The 22,194-nt window shown below is 35.9% G+C and overlaps 1 protein-coding gene and 1 non-coding gene across 2 annotated transcripts in view; both read left to right on the forward strand.

The window, feature by feature from the left end:
• The window catches only part of GCFC2 (GC-rich sequence DNA-binding factor 2), a 75,171-nt gene extending 54,822 nt beyond the window's left edge, over nt 1-20,349 (forward strand). The window contains exons 12-17 of the mRNA XM_004283232.3: nt 4,104-4,228; nt 10,283-10,359; nt 11,831-11,897; nt 13,856-14,002; nt 17,059-17,183; nt 18,239-20,349. Coding sequence (XP_004283280.1) covers nt 4,104-4,228; nt 10,283-10,359; nt 11,831-11,897; nt 13,856-14,002; nt 17,059-17,183; nt 18,239-18,356 — 659 coding nt within the window. The 3' untranslated portion in view covers nt 18,357-20,349. The remainder of the gene's footprint in view (nt 1-4,103; nt 4,229-10,282; nt 10,360-11,830; nt 11,898-13,855; nt 14,003-17,058; nt 17,184-18,238) is intronic.
• Nucleotides 7,898-8,001, forward strand: LOC117197920 (U6 spliceosomal RNA). The gene has a single exon (XR_004478821.1). It is a non-coding gene; the product is annotated as a U6 spliceosomal RNA (small nuclear RNA).
• Nucleotides 20,350-22,194: the final 1,845 nt, after the last annotated feature.

Below are 22,194 nucleotides of genomic sequence, written 5' to 3' on the forward strand. Positions count from 1 at the left end.
TCCAGTGGTTAGGACTCCATGTTCTCACTTCTGATGTCCTGGGTTTGATCCCTGGTTGGGGAACTGAAATCCCACAAGCCATGTGGCGTGGCCCAAAAAAAGATTTTAAGTTTAATTAGATCCCATTTGTTTATTTTTGTTTTTATTTTCACTGGGAGGTGGATCAAAAAAGATCTTGCTGAAATTTATGTTAGAGACTGTTCTGCCTATGTTTTCCTCTAAGAGTTTTATAGTGGCTGGCCTTACATTTAGGTCTTTAATCCATTTTGAGTTTATTTTTGTGTAGTGTGTTTCTTCTTTCTTTAAAAAACATTACTACATTTCCCTCACATCTGCCACCAGCACTCAGAAGCCCTTGGGCATTGATGCTTGTGCTTCAGTCTGAAGACTTGTTTTATCTGAAATTGTACTTGATAAGGATCTGTTCCACCATGTCACTGAGAATGAATTCTGACAGCAAAGTCTGCAGAACTCTTAAAAGATGAAGCAACTTACTTTATAGTGCTTCTCAGCCAACTTGACTATACTTTAAAGATTTTTTTTCATATAACTTGTAGTGCAATCATGGGTATCTTAGAAAGATAGTACTTTTAACTATTTACTTTTAGCTATTAAGCACTATTAATGATAGCATAGAATATATGTGCCTCATTTAAGTACTCATCTGGAAACTCCAAATATTTCACTTACAATTAAACAGTTCCTCAAATAAGTAGCATTATGAGAAATTAATACTGTATATTTATTCTCAAGTCCTATCCTGGACCTTCTTCATGAGCTCCCTGGGTAATCCCTGGCATACTCTCCTCTAGTGCCATCTATATCTGTGTTGCTCAGTATGGTAACCACTAGCAATATGTAGCTATTAAAATATAAATTTCAAATTAGTAAAATTAAAATTCAGTTCTCAGTCACACTAGACACATTTTAAATCTTCAGTAGCCATATATCACTCATGGCTATCATATTAAATAGTGCAGATGTAAGATGTTTTTTTCCATCATCACAGAAAGTTCTTTTGGATGGTACTATTCTGCTTCATTTTAAATGAAAAAGAACTGGAAGAACAAGTCCAGATGTCTTTTTAGAGCACCAGATCTCTCTTATCAAAGTATCTTCTGAGTACATCTACTTGACAACTTAAACTCCACATGCAAAATCATACTTGCCATCTTTGCTGCAGACCTGCTCCTCTTATATTCCTTGTCTGGAAAATGGTACCTTCAGCTACCCACATATTCAAACCAGAACTTTCAAGTCATCCACTCCTCCCTTTTTCTTACCTCCTTATATAAGCAATTGCCAAGTCTGTTTTTTTTTTCCTTTTTCTAACCCATTTTCTATACAAAAACCATGATGATCTATCTAAAATATGTCTGATTCTGTCATACCTCACGTAAAACACTTTAATTATTCTTAACTGTCTTTAGGATGAAGTCTAAACTCTTTAACATGCTTTCTAGGCCTTTCAGGATTTTGTCTCTGTTTAGTAGTGCTTTAGCCCCATCTCCTGCCATGCTCGGTTCCTTCTTCCCCTCATTTCCACCTCTACTGGACTTAAGCTATATTCTCCTTGGCCTTTATACCTTTTGCCGTCCATCCACTTGACAAATCCCCTAACTCTACCTCTTTCATCTAGCTAATTTCTCCTCATCTTTCAGAACTCAGTATGGACATTACTTCTAGGAACTGGATTAGGCATACCTTTCGGGGTTCCTGTGGCACTCTGAACTCATACTTAGGGTGGCATCTATGCATTAAATTATAATTGCTTACCTAAATGTTTGTATTTGCCATTAGACAGAATTGTTCAGAGGCAGTTACCTAGTCTGACTTATTGCTTTGTTTCCTGTCGTTAATGTTAGGCGCATAGTAGGCTCTCAGTATTAGTTGACCAAATATTTCTAAGATTATTACAAGCCTAACCTTCTAGATGCCTGAGAAATCACTGTTTTATATTTGACCTGGGATGTTTCTTTTTAACCTATTTACATTTTTAAAAGTTATTTAGGGCTTCCTTGGTGGCGCAGTGGTTGAGAGTCCGCCTGCCGATGCAGGGGACATGGGTTCGTGCCCCGGTCTGGGAAAGATCCCACATGCCGCAGAGCAGCTGGGCCCGTGAGCCATGGCCGCTGAGCCTGCGCGTCCGGAGCCTGTGCTCCACAGCGGGAGAGGCCACAACAGTGAGAGGCCCACGTACCGCAAAGAAAAATTTAAAAAGTTATTTAACATGTATTTTACAAGGGTCAAGCACAGTTGTTACTTCAGTGTATACAACAATGAACAAAATAATAATCCCTGCTCTCATGGAGCTTACATTCCATGAAGAAGACAAAGGATAAACAAGATAAATAAATAAAATCTAGAGTATGTTGGTTAAAAGGGCCAAGGAGAAAAATAAAGTAAGGGAAAGAGATACAAATTATGAAAGAGTAGTGCAATTTAAAATAGGCTGGCCAGGGAAAGCTTTCCTGGGAAGGTCACAAATGAGCAGATTCCAAAAGGAAGTAAAGAAGTGGGCCATGTGAATATCTGAGGTAACAGCATCCAAGGCAGCAGAAACAGCAAGTACAAAGGCCCTGAGGCAGGACCTAGCCTGATTTGCTTGAAAAACAGCACATAAGCCAGGGTAACTTTAGTAGAATGAGCAAGGGGGAGACTAAGAAGAGGTGAGCAGGATGACTGGCTGTGTCATATGGGGCCTTATAATCATTTGTAAGGACTTTTACTTAAGTGAAAGAGTGAGAAGCAGTTGGAGAGTTTAGAGCAGAGAAGTGACGAGATCTGCCTTAACATTTTAACAGAATTACTCTGGTTTTTGTGTTGAGAATGAACTGTAGGCAGCCCAGTTAGGAAACTTTTGCAGTAATCCAAGCAACAGATGATAGTAGCTTAGGCTTGAGTGTTAAAAGTGGAGGTGGCTGGAAAGTGGTTGAATTCTGTATAAAGTATAAATATAAATAGGAAAGAGAAGGTAAGTGACCAGAGTCCTGAGGTACTCCAGCATTTAGAAAGTCAACAAGATGACAAACAGACAGTAAAGGAGACCAGAGAGGTAGGTGGGAAACGGGAGTAGTATCCTGGAAGCCAAGTAAAGAAAAGTGTTGCAATTGTTGCTGATCAATCAGATGGGGAGTAGAATCAACCATTAGATTTTACAAATGTGAAGGTTATCTGTGACTTGGTAAGAGTAGTTTAGGAGAATAGTGGGAGGTAAGGCCTAACTGAAGTGAATTCAGGAGTTTGAGGAGAGAAAATGGAGATAGGAAGTTTTTTAAGTAATTTTGTTATAAAATGAAGCAAAGAAGTAAAACAGCACTGGAGGGGAAAGTAGGGTCAAGAGAGGGATTATTTTTAATACAAGAGAAATAATTGTAGACTGATAGAAAAGATCCAGTGGAAGTGAGAGGGCAGAATTCCGGGAACAGAATCTTCAAGAAAGCCAAAGGGGTTGGGGTCTTTTGTACAAATAAAGGGTTGGCCTTGGCAAGGAGTGTAGTGCTTCGTCCATAGGAATGGGAGACAAGTTAGAGTTTATGAGCACAGGTGCTGGTAGTTGTGTACATGCTGTAGGAGGACCTTGTGGAGCTTCTCTTCGGATTGATTCTATTTTTCTCATCAAATGGGGAAGTGATCAGCTGAGAGTGAGAGCAAGTGTGGAGAAAAGAAAACGTAAGAAGTAGTCATCTGGAAGAGTAAAGTCCATTAACTGAGAGCAAGGAGGAGGGATAAGGGCAGGAAATAATTGTCTAGGCCAGAGGGAAGGAGAATGGGCCAGGGAAACGGAATGTGATTGCTGGGCAGCATTAAGGTCTCACTGGAGTTTCATGGTGATCAATTTAAAGTGTATTTTTTTCCAGCCATGTTTTAGCCGCATGGTTGCAGGCACAGATGCTGTGACAAGGTGATTTAACTAGGGTTGCAGTTGAGCCAGACTGCAACAACAGAGAGTGTATGCAAATACATAATGGTACTGATTGTCATGGATTTTAAACCACATAAGGAGGGAAGTAGTGTTTGCTAAAGGCCTCAATCGTTTATATGTGGCAAGCAAAGCTCAGTCTAGTAACTAAATTGTGCACCACCAAAAATTTTTGTTTCAGACTTTGTAGAATTCATTTGGGATCCCTTGTCAACCTCACAGACAACAAATTTAATAACACAGAGCAGAATGATTTTTGAAGAACATTCCACTTGTGAAAATGAAGTTATTAGTAAAGGCAAACAGGTAATAATTTCTAGAATTATGAATTTCTTGATATATTTGTAAATCAATAACATTTATTATAAATCTTTGTTTACGGAAGATGCAGAAGAAGTAATTATCAGAAAACTATTTAGGGAAAAATATTTAGGATTGACCATTTTTTGCTCTTTATAATTAATAAGATGAAAGAATACACCTTGATATTTCTGAACACTCTTACAGGAATGGTAATGCTTATAAAAGGATACACATACATTCAATAAGATCCAGATTATTACTTTCATTCTTATTAGCTTATTTCTCTCTGTTCAGTGGTCTGATTTGTGTTCTCATGGCCCAGCCAGCTGTCTTTCAGGTTTGTGAATATACATTGGCCCTGCAGAGACGAAAAGGCATAAATATATTAGTGCAAATTCATTCCTTCTAAAAGAAAAAAATACTAATTACCTTTGTTTTTTGGCAAAAGTGTAGTATTATTATGACCTTACTTTAACAATGATTTTAAAACTAGGCTAACATTCATTATACTAACTAGTTTTCTATAATCTGCCAAAGTTGAGAACAGTAATCTCTTTGAGGATTCAAGCTTCAATAGGATAGATTCTCATCTTAGCATAATTTAGACTTGAGTTTCACTGAACATAAGACATAAAGAGGAAGGAACTTTTTAGAGGCTCTTTTGAGAGTGTTGAATCTTACTCTTATTGTAGTACTCTTTTTTATAATTCTGTTTGTTGATAATATTGTATACTCATGCACTTAAATAAGTAAACCAATTTTACGTTGAGTTTTAAGAGAATTAAGAGAGAGATTGACAGACTGGAGGGTACCCAGAGTGGAATAACCAAGATGGTTGAAAAAGCAAGGAGACATGTCATATTCATATTCTGAACAGCAGTAAGTTTTAGCATTTGGAATTGCTGTCATGAAGGAGGGAAGCTGTAAGACATAAGAGGGAGAATAGGGATACCAGTATGATTCTGCCTTTAAGAAGCATGTTATCTTAGAGGAAACAAGATGTACATAAACTGTTATTTCAAATAGGAAGTAAGTGGGAGTGACAAGGAGCACTTGTTTATCTAACTCCTGCTATGTACTAGGCACTCTGTTAGGTCTTATTCCTGTATCATCCCACTTAGTCCCAGCAATCCTATTAACAACGGTGATAGCTTAATCTTACAGTTGAAGAATCTGAATCTTGAAAAGTTGTTCACAGTAAAGCCTTGAGTCAGAACTAGGATTTGTACCTTGGTTATTAGTCTTACTTTAAAGCCCAGGCTCATCTCACTGACCACATTGCCTCCCCATGAGTGGCCCAGATAAAGGGCTATGAACCTCAAAAGAGAGGCAGGAGAGAGAATTTACTTTCTGCAGTGAAAGAATTTTTGTTAGATGTGGCATTTGAGCAGGGACCTGAAGGAAGGAATAGGATTTGAACAGTAGCAACTGATGGAGAAAGGGCATTTTCCACTTACCCACAGCAGGATAAAAACATGTGAAAATCATGCAGGAATTAGAGAGATTCAACTAAAAAGAAGATGTGTATAGAGATAGTGTTTATATTTGAAGAAGGAATAGATTTATTCTGTGTTGTTACAAAGCATAGAACCAAGATTAGTAGGTTAGAGCTACAAGGAAGCAGCTATATAGTCCTGTATTTGCTCTCTATGTGGGATTATTTAACTATAGCCCAAATGTAAATAGTGCTTTGCCATTTTTTAAACACTTTCACATTTTCTCATTTGATCCTCGCAACCTTGTAAAATGTGTTGACTTTAATTGCATTTTACAGGTGAAGGAGCTGGGGCCCAGAGTTCCAAGTCACTTTTAAAAGATTAAAGTGGCAGGCCCAGCACTTTGTAACCACTAAAGTCTTTCAGTGGTGTTATGGATTCACTCATGAAGTCTTTATACTGGTAATTTTAATTCTGGAAGCCATCCCACTCTGAATGTTGAAAATGGGGTCTTTGCATTCGTAGGAGACTAGAACTACATCAGGACTTTCAACTTTGGCACTCTTTGCATTTGGAACAGATAATTCTTTGTGGGAGGCTGTCCTATGCATTAAGATCCCCTGGTCTCTACTCACTAGATGCCAGTAGCACTTCCCCGTCTTAACAACCAAAAATATCTCTAGACTTATAAAATATTCTGAGGCATGGCAAAATTATCCCTACTTGAGAATCAGTGTACTACGTAATATTCCAGGTTAGTAACACAGTTTGCCAGTGATTTTTTTCAGTGATATTTAAGAATTGAAGAGAATGAGAAAGGTTCCAGAAGAACAAGTCAGACAGCATAGTTCCTGATTTTGAAGTGAAAAACAAATGATTCTGTAAACTAATGTCTGGTGAGAATAGTTTTGATTCTGGTTAATGTTCTAAAATAGATTATTACAGAGATGGATTACGAGCACTTAAAATAAGAAAGCAGTGTTTACTGTAATCTTTCATTGATGGGGTTCCTAAATACAAACAACTGTTTATCAAAGCATATTCTTCCATATTATCTCAGTTACTTTCACTGATAAATAAGGTACTGTACAGGTACAGTAGATAATGTATTTAAATACGTTAAGATTTTCTTACGGATCAAATGGGAAAAGATATGGTACAGTCAGATATACAGAAAACTGGTAGAGTATACCTAAAGAATACTGACCCATAGGGCCAGAATCTTCTCAGCTTTGTCCTGTTCAGTATTTTTATTGAACTGGATGAAGATGTAAAATACATGCTAATAAAATTTCTCAATGGCAGAAAGCTAGGAATTCTGTCATAGATCTATGGATAAAAGAATTAGAATACAAAAGAATTTCAAAATACTGAGAAAATGGACTGACTCTCAAAACATAAAATGTAAAAGGAATATACATATGTCCTACCATTGTGTTCAAAAATTCAACTGCATAAATACAAGATGGGAGAGGCACAGCTTTGAAGCAACCATAGGTAACAGAGAGGGATTATAATCAACCGTAAACCCAATATGAGTCAACAGTGTCACTTGAGTAGCAGAAAGACTAATGGGAGTTCATCCTACTAGGTGTCTGCTCTTTTGAGTAAATATGTTGTATGTGCTTTCCTCACAAGTAAGACTTCCCTGGGTGTTTTGCATTTAATTTTAGGTTAAAGTATATTAAATGGAGAGTGTCTAAGATGGTATGGGAAAGAGAAAATGTAGAAAAGTGAGATATCAATCTTAAACCTGAAGAGTTTTCATAGGGAAGGATGATTAGATTTGCTCTGCATGATCCTGAGAAGTAACCGGGACCAACGTACGGAAGGTGTAGTAGGGGAGAGAAGTTTGTTTCTCATTAACTGAAATCTAATAGTCAAAAGATGCCCAAAGTTATGCACAGCCTCAGGGGATAGTGCATAGGTTGGTTGACCGGTTAGTGGAAATGTGAAAGTGACATCAGATGAATGCTTAGATAGATTGGTAGTTTTCAAATTTCTTTTTCTATCCACAGAAACTTTTCAAATAAAGTCTTACACACCCCTGTACACAGACACACACAAAAGTAATGCTGCTCTTGCTGTGGTGAGCACCTACTCTCATTCTCCCCTGAGGGCCTCAACATCTGCCCATGCCACCCAGGATTATCACTATGGATATGCAGAGCATCATAAAAACTACTAGCCAGAGCTTTTAAGTGCCTTTTCAGAGCTGTTTTAGAGTCTCTATACAGTGCTCACTTCGGCAACACACATACCAAAATTGGAATGATACACAGATTAGGATGGCCCCTGTGCAAGGGTGACACACAGATTCGTGAAGCATCCCATATTTTTATCATGTGTGTGAAACTTTTGAAAATTGTAAAGCATTGTAGAATTTAAAGAACCTTTCAATAAGAAAATAAAAATAATAAAATAAAAATAAAGTCTGTGTACAGAAGTGTCTGTAGTTGTTAAAACTTTACGCTTTAGAGAACTTTGTTTTTCCACCAAAGGTATTTTACTACTTGGAAAAGTTAATGAGCTCCGAGTTATAAAATATGTGAATTTAAGTTTTCTTTTGTTTTAAACAATTATTTGGAAATAATGGCAAACTTACAGAAAACTCTCATGAATAAAAATAGCATATTCATAGGCCTTTTACCCAGATTGACTTGTCGTTAATATTTTGCCCCATTTGCATTAGTGTTTGCTCTCCCATTAGATATACACACACACACACACACACGATTTTTTTTCTCCTGAACACTTTGAGAGTAAGTTGCATATTTGCTAAGGATAGTCTGTTACATAACCATAGTACAGTTAGCAATTTCAGTAAATTTAACAGTACTTAATCTACCATCCATATTCTACTTCTGTCATTTGACTCAATAAAGTCCTTTATAGCATTTTTTAGAGAACTATTTTTAAGAAACAAAAATTAATATGGAAATATTTATCAAGGCTGAGATTCAAAATCATTTACATTAAGTGGAAGAAAATCAAAGCATAATTGTATTTTAAAAGAATTCAAGAGGGCTTCCCTGGTGGCGCAGTGGTTGAGAGTCCGCCTGGCGATGCAGGGGACACAGGTTCGTGCCCCAGTCCGGGAAGATCCCACATTCCGCGGAGCGGCTGGGCCCGTGAGCCATGGCCGCTGAGCCTGCACGTCTGGAGCCTGTGCTCCACAACGGGAGAGGCCACAAAAGTGAGAGGCCCACGTACTGCAAAAAAAAAAAAAAAAAAAAGAATTCAAAATGTTTGAGAGAGTAAAAGAAAATTGAGTTTTTGTTTTTAATGTTAATATTGATATGCAGCCATTTGAGGAATATGTTACAGATACTTAAGTGAAAAGAGAAACAGGACTTCAGTTAGATACACCTTTTATGAAAAAATATATTTGGTTGAATTCTACATTTATGAGTAACTTGCTTAGTATAGGGTATATGACAGCTTAATTTGTGCTACACACATTGTCACTGACTTAAAAAAATAACTTTCCCTCTAGTATGTAGTATGCCGTTTCCATTTTTCAAGTATGTATTCCTTTTTTAAGTGTAAGACCAGTATCTTATTATAGAAATTTTTATCCTAGTACAAAGACTGATACCGTTGTAGGATATTTTCAGCCTACCTTTTATTTCAGAATTTTAATACTAATGGACATGTACACTTGTATCCTACTTCTTCCACTTAAATATTAAACATTTAAATTTGCATGTTACTACTTTCTTCATAAACTTTAGCTAAATATTTCATGCACTGGATGGACATAACATGATGTCCTTAAAAGTTCCCATGATTCAATATTTTGGTTATTTTCAATTTTTGATATACAAACAATAAAATGAATTTGCCAAAGTGAATATACTATGTCAAAGGATATTGACAAACCAGTGAAGAAACCATATTTATAAAGCATCTACAAATCAATAAGAGATAGAACCTAATTTAAATTTTAAAAAAAACATATGTAGACAAGCATCTTAATTGGATACTTTGCAAAGGGACATATCCAAATGGTAAATAAGAATATGAGAAGATGCTTAACATCAGATTACTCAATAGGAAAATAAAAATTAAAACATAATAAAATATGACTACATACTCACCAGAATTGCAAGTATTTAAAAACCCTAAAAATACCAGGATTTAGTAAGGGTGTAGAGAAACAGGATTTCTCATACATGGCTAGTGGGAATATAAATGGCATACCACTATTTCAGAAAACAATTTGGCATTCTGTACAAAGTTGAACATATAAACATGAACTGTATTCCAGCAGTTCTATCTCTACATATGCCCATTAGAATTGTATGCCCATGCATACTAACAGACATGTTCTACAAGAACTTTTATAGCAACATGATTCATAGTAACCCCTAAACTGAAGACCATCTAAATAAATGTTCCATCATGCAACAGAATATTGTGCTGCAGTGGAAAGGCACCAACTACTGCAACATGCAACAACATGGATGAATGAAGTTCTCTTGTACCTAGTTGATAGTTATTTTAACACCTAAGTCTGTGAGTGTGTACAAATTTGCACTATTCTGTTAAAATTGCTTCTTTTGGTAAACACATTTCTACCTATAACTATCAGTGATGCTTTTAAATTTTTTAAAAATAGGATTTACTTAAACCCATTGTTTCAAGAATGAAGAAGGCAATAGATGATGATGTTTTTATTCCTCTATATCCAGAGAGGTAAGAGTTGCTAATTTCTAGATTTTATGAAATAGTTACTCCTGTAATACAGATTCATTTAAGAGTGTAATGTAGAAGACACTAAATGTATTAAGTGTTTACAAAACACACATACCTATTAGGATGCAAATTGAGATTTCAACAAATATTTTTCAGTCACCTTTTATATTGCCGTGTATGACGTCTGGCACTTGGACATAGGTTTTAGGGGGGTTTTTTGGTTGGGGGTGGTGGTTAATGATATTCCTAAGAACATGACAGTTGGCATGGCAGAGTGCTTAGAACCACAGATTCTGGAGCCCAGATTCACCATTACTAGATATTTGACCTTGGGCCTTTCTGTGCATCAGTGTCCTTGTGTATAAAATTGGGCATTAAATTAATGCCTGCCTCACAGGACATTGTGAAGATGAAGAGAGTGCTCAGAACAATGCCTGACACGGAAAGCCCAGCATAAGGCCTGGAACATCACTGAGGGGCCAGAAACTGCATCTTTGAATTCTGTATTTACCTTTAAATGATCAAACAAGTAGTATTTGATGCATATTCTTACATTTGTTAAGAAGGCATCAGTTATAGTAATGGATCATGAACTGAAGCTGTAGAGTACTTACAGGATGGAAGAGCTGTATGGAAAGAAAAGAAAGGAACTTCTAAGCTTGCTAGTTAATGTGAATCCTGAAGAGATGCCTGCATGTAAAAATTCCCCCCCAGTAAGGTTTGTAATATTTTAGATTAGTAATATAGTCCCATGGTTAAAAAGTATGAATGTGTATTTTTAAACTTTGTTTATGTTTAAAATGAAAAGTCTTACTCCTTCCCATTCCTGACCTCCATCCACCCAGTTTTTGCCCTTCCTTCTCTGTACACATACATGCATGCAAGAATGCTCAATGTTGGTAATTTTTTTTACCTTTTCAGAATTTCTTTATGCAATTAGAATTAAATACTTATAGAATTTTAATACTTATAAGCAATTAGAATTAATCTTATTTTCCTCTCCTTTTTTATATATTTACTTATAAAGTAAGTATATTGTAGTCATAACCATTGTTTTGTACCTTACTTTTTTGACTTAGTACATCTTTGAGATCTTTTTATGACATCACATAAGTTTCCTCAGTCTTTTTTAAGCTGCACAATATGCCATTATATAGATGTACTGTAATTGACGAGCATGTAAGCAGTAAACCATTACTAACAATGTTGGGAATAATTTTACGGACATATTATTCTGTACCTGTGGAAATGTATCTACAGAAGGCATTCTCAGACATGGATTTATTGAGTCAAAGTGTGCATGCGTTTGTAATTTTAGTAGATATCACCAGAGCACCTCCTTTTATATTCTGTTAAGGCTTAGTTTGGTTGATTTTAAAAAAACAAAACCATTCAGGTTTTTAAACTCTGTTTCTGAAAGAAGAACAGTCATTTGCATTTTCTTCTTTCTCTTTCTTTTGCTTCAAATTAGTGCTGTAGAAAACAGAACGTCACCACATTCAAAGTTCCAAGAAAGACAGTTCTGGTCAGGTCTAAAGGTAAGCAGAAAACGGCAGAAATAAAAATAATTGTTTTTATTTTTTTTAAAGTTTACTATAGAGTGAAGATCAGCAAAATTCTGTAAAGGACCAGACAGTAAATATTTTAGGCTTTGTAGGTCATATGGTCTCTGTTGAACTGTTCAGCTCCACCACTGTAGTACAAACAGTCATAGACAATATGTAAACAAATGAGCGCATGTCTTTGGTTCAGTAAGCTTTACTATCATTTAAAATTATAAAAACCATTCTTGGGACTTCCCTGGCAGTCCAGTGGTTAAGACTCCATGCTCCCAATGCAGGGGCCTGGGGGTTTGATCCCTGTTCAGGGAACTAGATCTCCCATGCCGCAACTAAGAGTCCACATGCCACAACTAAAAGAGCCCACGTGCCACAGTCCCGCATGCTGCAATGAAGATCCCTCATGCCGCAACTAAGACCTGACGCAGCCAAATAAATAAATACTTTAATACATACATACATAAATAAATAAACATTCTTAGTTCACCAACTCTACGAAAACAGGCAATAAGCTGTATTTAACTCACAAGCCATAGTTGTCTCACCCCTGGTCTAAATGATACAGGATGAAGTTGGTGCTAAGTCAGTGGCAAAGGAAGGTAAGGAAAAGATGGATTCAAAAGATATTAATTACATATGAAGAATGTAGGGTGTTAGTCAAGTTTTTGACTTTGGCAACCTGGTAACTTATGATGACATTCTTTGAGGGCGTTGGAGGGGTTACAGGAAGAAGAAAAGGTTTGGGAGGAGAGATAAGATCTGTTTTGGACATAGTGAATTTAATATCTATGGGACAAATGGAGGCAATTGCATATATGATTCTGAATTGCAGGGGACAGATCTGAGCTGGAGATTTGGGAGTCAACCACATATAGGCAATATTTGGAGGCATGGTCATGAATGACAACCTCTTAGGAGATTGCGTGAAGCATGAGAAGAAGGCTAAGGATAGACCCTTAGGAGATACTGAGATAAGAGGTGGGCAGAGAAAGTGGAGTCTTCAGAGAGGCCTTAAGAATGAGTTGTGAAACTAAGAATGGTCTTAAGAGAGTGGCATCAGGGAAACTAAGTGAAGGGCCTTCAAGAACGAAGACAGAGTGTTAATGCCATTGAAGAGAATTAGAAAGAAGACAGATTTTTTTTTTACTGGATTTGATGATGATAAGGTAGTGGGTGACCTCAGCAAGAACAATTTTGATAGGGTGAATGAATACTTGTCATGTGGTTGAGTCAGGGAAAAGGCTTTTCAAGAAGAGGGAGCAACATCAAAAATGACATTGTGAAAAGGCATTGCATATTAGTACAATTGGATGTAGTTTAGCACCTAGCATGATACATATATTACTGGAAAGAAAGTGGAAGATACCATAAAATTCACAGAAAGATCTGCATTTAGAGGAGGGAAATGCAACCCATGTTACTTTTATTAGATTTTCTAAAAAGTATTTTACCCAAGGTATCTCCAAAGTCACAGGTTATTATTAATCTTATTTTCTATATTAGAGCAGTGAGGTTCTCAGGTTTGATTGATTTCTCAAGGTCACACATTGGTAACAGTAGCACTGGCTTTAACAGCAGTGCTTTTATGAATCCTGAGGTCCTGTGGTCTTGTATCTGATGGCCCGAGCCTCCAGGAGAGTATAGATTGAGAAGGAAGATTATTGATCAGGAAAGGCTCCAGCAAGGTAATTTGAAATAGATTTTGAGCGGTTGTCCTAAAAAAATGAAAATAGGATGAACAAATATATGGAGGTTGGAAAGAATCAAGTGTTTATTCAGAAATGTTTTCTGTTGATTCTAAAATTTACAGTTCCAACAGTGCCAATTGTAGTGAGAGTTTAAAAGAGTTTGACCAACTTTTTATGTTTGTTGGATACTATTACAGTTTTCCTTTGGAGAAAAGGTACGTAGTCACTTGACATTTTATTGTGTTTTAGCTCTTCCGCAATATTCTTCTTTGGAATGAACTCCTCCCAGAAGACACTTTGCAAGAGCTAGGACTAGGGAAGCTGCTGAATCGTTATCTTATTATAGCTCTTCTCAATGCCATACCTGGGCCAGATGTTGTTAAAAAGTGCAACCAGGTAAGTTGTGTAGAAACTGATTCTAATTTTATCATTTTTAAAATTTAGTTATTAAAATCAATTTTGTAGCAAAATAATTAAAATTATGGTACTCACATTAACAACAAATTAATTTAACAGACTAGAAACCCAGAAGAACCCAGTATTTTTAAAAAGTATACTGGTTAACTGTTTACAAAATGATTGTTAGATCCTCACCTCTCATTACATACCAATGTAAATTACAGGTGAAGTAAAGAATTAAGTGTAAAAAAATGAAACTATAAAATATTGTACTAAGAAGATAAATGACTATACCTGATGTTAAGGGAGTCCTTTCTGAACTTAAAAGCAAAAATGGTGAGAAAAAATAATGGATTTGACAAAAATATAAAACTTCAGTAAACCAAAAATGTATCAGGATTATTTGATTATTGTTAAAACTGGAAGATGGGTTCAATGGGCTCACTATACTTATTCTTTCTCCTGTTGTTTATGTTTGAAATTTTCTATAACGAAAAGTTAAAAAGAAAGTTGAAAAACAGAAAAATAAGTTACAATGCATAACGAGGATAAATACCCACATTTTTAAAAAGCAGTAAACAATTCAAATATTCTTATTGAAAATGACCAAAAGACATGCAACATGGTGAATTGCCTAATTCACCAAAACAAGAATATGCAAAGATAACTTCTAAACATGTGGAAAATATTAACAGTACTAATAATCAGAGAATTGCAAATAATACAGTAAGGATATTGTTTTTACCTGTTATGCTGGCAAATTTTTTGCTGTTATTTCCATTATAATTTCCAGTATTGTCATAAGCACAGGGAAACAACAGCCCCACATCATTCCAGGGATACCATTCATCTAGAACGTATGGAGTGGCAATTCTGGGAAATAGTTTCTGCACTATGGAAAGAGGAATACAATTCTGGAAACTATTTTGGCATGATTGATATAAAACCTTTAAAGTTTATACCCTTTTACTCAGCAGTTTTACTTCTAGGAAATTATCCTATGTTAAAAAATCAGATGTGCATAAAGGTTTCTACGTACAAAGAATATTATTGTAGCATTATTTATAATAGATGACAGTTGGAAAGAACCTAAATGTCTAAAAACATTAGTGTCTATCCATAAGATAAAAGTCATGAGGAAAACTTCTTAAGAATGTGGGAAAATATTTACATTCTTAAATAAAATTTTAAAAAATATTAATATATATGTAATATTAGATAGCAGTTCCTAGACAACTTCCATTTTTCTAGCTGTGGTTTTTATTTCATGTAGTTTTAAACTACATTATCTACCAGAAATTTCAATCATCATCCATCCTATGTGTGTTTCAGGTTTCAGTTTAGTTCTCTTTGACCATAGGCTCTACTATGCAGAAGTAAGGAAGAGGATATATGACATTCTCTCCACAGCTTGTGGCCAGAAAATCAGGCCAAGACAATGTGTTTATAAGTCCCAGGATCATTTACGGAAAAGCTAGATAGTTCCTTCAGAATTTTATTGAGACTTGTGGTACAAAACAAGGGGAAAGCAAGGGCAAATGACATTAAATTCCAAGTCAGTAAGGGCTGGTTTTTAAACTTTAAAAAGATACAGTTTGTATGATAAGACTTATAGGACGCAATCAGTGTGTCTGTATTTTTTCTGGATAATTGAAAAAGGTGATTAAAAAATAGGATAAATCATTTTCCTCAACTGTGTTTTCAGTGTTGACCAGTCAGATTTATTTTAGAAAGAGTGCATTCCAGAACTTTCATTTAACATATTTTATAATATATATATGGTGCAACTTTCTACTTTCTAGAAGTACATACTGATCTTGATCTTACCAACTATAGCAAAACCAAGAATTTCTTTAAATAGTATGATCTCAGATTTTTCCTTGCTCCCATTCTCTCTCCTTTTTTAAAAAAATTCTTCCTTCTGCTATGAGGACGTTTTTCTTTTCTTTTTTATTTTGTTAACATTTTTCTTTTTTTCCAAAACTTTTCCCCAAATCATGTATTACCTTTAACATGATGATGATAAGTGTTGTTTGGGGTTATTTTCCCCCCCAAAAGAAAAAAAATGAATGCACATACATTGGCTCTTTATGCTGCCATGGACATTTAAAGAAATGTATTAAATTACAAGAAAATCAAAACCATAATTAATTTTTTTCACTCAATGTATCTTAGAATGACCTTGATTTATTTCTTCATGTAGATTATACACAAACTCACCCAATTTCTTACTGTGAAATCATATTAAATGTACCTATTTTGGGCTTCCCTGGTGGCGCAGTGGTTGAGAGTCCGCCTGCCGATGCAGGGGACACGGGTTTGTGCCCCGGTCCGTGAAGATCCCACATGCCGCGGAGCGGCTGGGCCCGTGAGCCATGGCCGCTGAGCCTGCGGGTCCGGAGCCTGTGCTCCGCAACAGGAGAGGCCACAACAGTGAGAGGCCCGCGTACCGCAAAAAAAAAAAAAAATGTACCTATTTTATACAGTTGACCCTTGAACAACACAGGTTTGAACTGCATGGGTCCACTTCTACATGGATTGTTTCAATAAATACATACTAGAGTACTACACAATCCACAGTTGGTTGAATCCTTGGATGCCGAACCACAGATATGGAGGGCCGACTGTAAAGTTAATACACTGGTTTTCGACTGCGAATGGGTCACTGCCTGTAACCCCCTGCATTGTTTAAGGGTCAAATGTAGGTATGTTAACTAAAAGTGTTTTGTGTCTACACATTTCTGGTGTTTAGTTATACATGTTTTGTACAATTTAATCACTCAGGAATACAGAGTATTGAAAGTATTACAAGTACTAGGAAATATTTATAAAGAGTAGTCTATTTTAAGCTCTCGGTATCAAAATATGATTTTTTTTAAGTATAAAACCTTGACAGAAAAAGGGGAAATTCTCAAAAGTTATTTAACCATGAACTATAAAATGGAAAAATAATACTCAACCAACATGAGTACTATGAGGATTAAATGAAATTGTTAGCTAAAGTCCTTAGATAACAACTGTCATTATTAAAAATAATGTGTTTTGATTATCAGATAGCAGCATGTTTACCAGAAAAATGGTTCCAAAATTCTGCCATGAGAACATCTATTCCCCAGCTAGAAAACTTCATCCAGTTTTTACTGCAGTCTGCACGTAAATTATCTACAAGTGAAATCAGGTAATGCATATTTTATTTGTACCTCCATAAGCATAGTTTAGGGTTCCATTCTCAGCAATTTTTAGAAAGATTTGTACTTTACTTTTAAAAATCTAAGACTGGGCTTCCCTGGTGGCGCAGTGGTTGAGAGTCTGCCTGCCGATGCAGGGGACGTGGGTTCGTGCCCCGGTCCGGGAAGATCCCACATGCCGCGGAGCAGCTAGGCCCATAAGCCATGGCCGCTGAGCCAGCACGTCCGGAGCCTGTGCTCCGCAATGGGAGAGGCCCACATAACGCAAAAAAAAATAAAATAAAAAATAAATAAATAAATAAAAATCTAAGACTGTCACTGAAGAGTTAGGAGATATTTTCATGTATGATCTTTAGAATCACTTAATATTTTATATTCACACCTCATGCATATTAGTTCATATTTTTAAATGTAAATCTCTTCCAAAATAAGCACTTCCAGAAAACTGTATCACAGGGGAATTTAAAATTAAAACTATAAATCAAAAGCCTCTTGTCAAGCATGTTTTAAATGTCTTCTTAATTTTCCTAGCCATTTCAAAATCTCAACATTTGTTATGTACAGGTCTGCAACCTGGCATTTACCCAGCAGTAGCTAGATCTCTGTTTTGGATATCTCATTCACAGCACTAGATGTTTAAGGACTTAAATACAGTGGTATTCTGGTAAACCACCTCTCCAAAAAGAAAAAACGTTAAAACCTCAAATTGTAGCATTTGATGATATCTGTGGATAAATACTGCTGCCAGGATAGCCCATATAAGCTGCTGGTAGCAGCAAACCACAAGTCAGATTTCTGATAGATTTGATCTATGCTTTTCTCCTTTTTTATAGTCATTCACATTAAAATTTGCCAGAATACATCCACTAATAGTCTGTATTGGAACTTCATGATTATGTGGAGAAGGTAGCATCTAAATATTTTATGCTATCTTAGATATTGGCATAAGGTAAAGTTTTTGTTTCAGATTAACTACTTATGATTCACTGTGCCCTTTAACATTGCATTTCTAAAAGGGAAAATGCTTTTTTGTTTTTTTTTTCAGGGATGAAGTCAAAGAAATAATTCTTATTCTGGTGAAAATAAAAGCTTTGAATCAAGCAGAATCCTTCATAGAAGAATATCACCTAGACCATCTTAAATCAGTAATTGAAGAAGTTTGAGTGAACTTTATAGGAAAGTACTAAAATGAGGTTTTAATATAGTCACACTTGGCTCTTTTGCTTGGAGAAAGAAGGAAAAAAAGAAAAAATGTTGCCACTTCTTTATTCCCAGTAATGGAGGGGAGGATTTGCAACACCCAAAAAGCAGGACTCTGTCTTTCCATTCCTTCCACCTTCTACCTTCTGGTATCATGAAAGGCTGCCCCTTTTTTTTGCAGTGTTTGCAGGAATTAGACACACAGGAACAGTAAGAGTTTAACATATTTCCATTTCCATTTGATTTTCCATCGACTTTTCCAGCTTAAGAAAGGAGTTGAAGGAAGCTTGTTATAGCTGTTTTGGCCTTGGTTGGTCTTCTGTCCTGAACCATAAAAACCTCTTTTAGTTCTCTTCATTTTAACTATCTCTGTTTACAGATGAGTTTAAATGAAAATCTTAATCGGGATGAATTACTTGTTAAGTATTCTGATTAAGGCATTTTAGGGCTTTTGATAACTAATGCTTGTCAAATTGTTCTTCAGAAATGTGTACCAATGTATTGTACCAACAGAAGTCTAAGAAAGGTCAATGAATCTCTAACGGCAATAGGTATTATCTTTTTTTTTTAACTCATTTGCACTTAATAGGTGAAAAAAAATCTTATTTTAATGACTTGTTTTGGCTATTAGAGAGTGACTACTTGTCTTTTGGCCATTTGTAATTCTTTTTGAAATACCTATTCATCTTCTTCTTATGGATTTGTAAGAGCTTTATATTTTAAAGATACTGATGTTCTGGGAATTCCCTGGCATCCAGTGGTTAGGACTCTGCACTTTCACTGCCGAGGTCACAGGTTCGATCCCTGGTTGGGGAACTAAGATCCTGCAAGCCACACAGCACGGCCAAAAATAAAAACAAAGCAAAGATACCCATGTTTTGGCTGTGCTATGTTATAGTTTCCCTCATTTGCCATTTTCTTTAAATTTGTGTATGTTTTTGGTGTACTAAGTTATCGCTTGTTAGGTAGTTACTATTTTTTGTTGTGTTTTTTTTTTTGTCATTGGTGGTAGGCCTAGACAGGAAACAAATTTTTTTTTTTGACATCTTTATTGGGGTATAATTGCTTTACAATGGTGTGTTAGTTTCTGCTTTATAACAAAGTGAATCAGTTATACATATACATATGTTCCCATATCTCTTCCCTCTTGTGTCTCCCTCCCTCCCACCCTCCCTATCCCACCCCTCTAGGTGGTCACAAAGCACCGAGCTGATCTCCCTGTGCTATGCGGCTGCTTCCCACTAGCTATCTACCTTACGTTTGGTATTGTATATATGTCCATGCCTCTCTCTCGCTTTAGGAAACAAATATTTTAAATATTCAGCACAGGGACTTCCCTGGTGGCGCAGTGGTTAAGAATCCACCTGCCAATGCAGGGGACACGGGTTCAATCCCTGGTCTGGGAAGATCCCACATGCCACAGAGCAACTAAGCCTGTGTGCCACAACTACTTAAGCCTGCACACCTAGAGCCTGTGCTCCGCAACAAGAGAAGCCACCGCAATGAGAAGCCCCCACGCACCACAATGAAGAGTAGTCCCTGCTCACCGCAACTAGAGAAAGCCTGCGTGCAGCAACGAAGACCCAATGCAGCCAAAAATAAAAATAAAATTAATTTATTATAAATAAATATTCAGCAATGTGATTCATTTTCTAATAAAAAATTTGTGTGATTAAGAAAGTGAGGCAAGGTCATTGAATCAAAAAGAAATTGAGGGACTTCCCTGGTGGTCCAGTGGTTAAGAATCCACCATCCAATGCGGGGGACTCGGGTTCGATCCTGGCTGGGGAACTAAGATCCCACATGCTGTGGGGCAACTAGGCCTGCATGCGGCAACTAGTGAGAGCCCCTAAACAAAGAGCCCCGCGCACTGCAATGAAGACCCAGCGCAGCCAAAAAAAAAAAAAATTCTTTGTGGCACTCTCAATAACTATAAAACAAAAACTTTGAAACATGCTATGTGTATGAGAATTAATTTTAAAAAAAAGAACATTTTTCAAAGAGTTTACTAAAATAATTTTTGTTAAATCTATTTGTTTAAATAACTTGAGGGCCATCCTAAATGTATTATGCAAATTGTTGTCCAAAAGACAATCAGGAAAAAATTGATTATGTGTAGGATTTGAGCATGTGGCCTCTGACATTATCACCCCCAGTTCTGAAGCTGCATGTAATTTATTTTAGCAGATTATTTAGCAGTCTTCACTACAGTGAAGACTCATGATTCACTGGTATGAACAGTGTTTTAAAGTTTATTTTGGTTACACAAATTATGAAGAGTAGAATCTCATCTAGAAAATTCAAGCCATTGCTAAAAAGGATGTAGCATTCTTACACAATTATGTTCCCAGAGGTAACTGCTGTTTTCATTTTGTTATCCTTTCAGACCTTTTCTCTACTTAAAAAGTATGTATGTGTGTATACACACACAAAGACCTTTGTTTTTTATATAAATGGCAGATACTTTATTGTATATGAAATTTGTAACTTTAATTGTTAAAGTGTACATTTGAAATTTCCCTATAATTTTTGCATTTGTAACTGAAGGTGTGTTAGATGATCCCTTACATTTTTAACTTGGGCAGAGAGATTTCTCTTGCTTTTTGTAGAGTGGAAAATAATAGAACTGCTTTTAAAACTAAATTGATTTAAATTCCCAATAGTTTTCAACTAAATTTCATTACGCTTGGAGTTTGAATCTCAGTATTTTTATCCATCATATACTAAATTTGAGGATATTCAAAAACATTTGTGAAGCTTGCCTAATCCTCAGTGCAGAGTTCCCTTTTCCAACACCCCCCCCCCCACTTTTTTCCTGTTACTGTGAAATGGATGGAATGAAGGAGAGAAAACAACTAGCAAAAACAAATCTTTGAGTTAGCAGTTTATCTCACATCTCAATTCTCTCCCTGGATTTTTTCAGCTTTTCACTTAAAGGATGTAAATTTTTTACAGAATCAGACAGATGACCTTTTTGTTTTTACTTCTTTCATGTGGCTTTTAGGAACCTTTCAGTGGCCATGAAAACATACCTCAGAACAATTGAGTTTTGGATTTGTTAGGCTTGTGACGAAATATTTATATAGATGACTCCTAAGAAATACCGTATGTGGTACAAAACCTGAAAAAGGTATTACAAGAAAAGAAAATAGACCAATATTCCTCATGAATATAGAAATAAAAATCCTTAAAATATTAGCAAATTGAACCCGGCAATGTATAAAAAGGAAAATACTAATACATCATGACCAAATAGGGTTTATTCCAGGAAGGCAAGTTTGGGTCAACATTAAAAATTTAATCAGTATAATTCTCCTATGAACAGAATAAAAGAGGAAAACCATACAATCATCTTAATGATTACAGAAAAAGCACTGGACAAAATTCAGCACCCTCCCACAGTACAAAAACAGGAATATAAATTCTTTAATAAAGAGCATCTGCAAAAGAACATCCACACTTAACATCATACTTAATGGTAAAATATTAAAGCAAGGATGTCTGCTCTCACCATTTCTGTTCATCCTTGTTCTGTAGGTCCTAACCATGCAGTCAGTCAAGAAAAAGGCATAAAGATTAAAACAAAAGAGTCGACATTCACAAATGACAAGATTGTTTACGTAGAAAGCCTTATGCACTCTACAAAAAAAAAAAAATCAATCAGAACAAATAAGTGAATTTACCAAGATCTTACAAATATCAAAGTCCAGGGGCATGCTAGTGATTTAACTGGAAACAAATTTTTAAAACAACACTTCAGTAGCAGTGAAAAACATCAAATTCTAGGAACAAATCTATAGA

This window comes from Orcinus orca, chromosome 13, assembly GCF_937001465.1.
Source record: "Orcinus orca chromosome 13, mOrcOrc1.1, whole genome shotgun sequence".
NCBI classification, from domain to species: Eukaryota; Metazoa; Chordata; class Mammalia; order Artiodactyla; family Delphinidae; genus Orcinus; species Orcinus orca.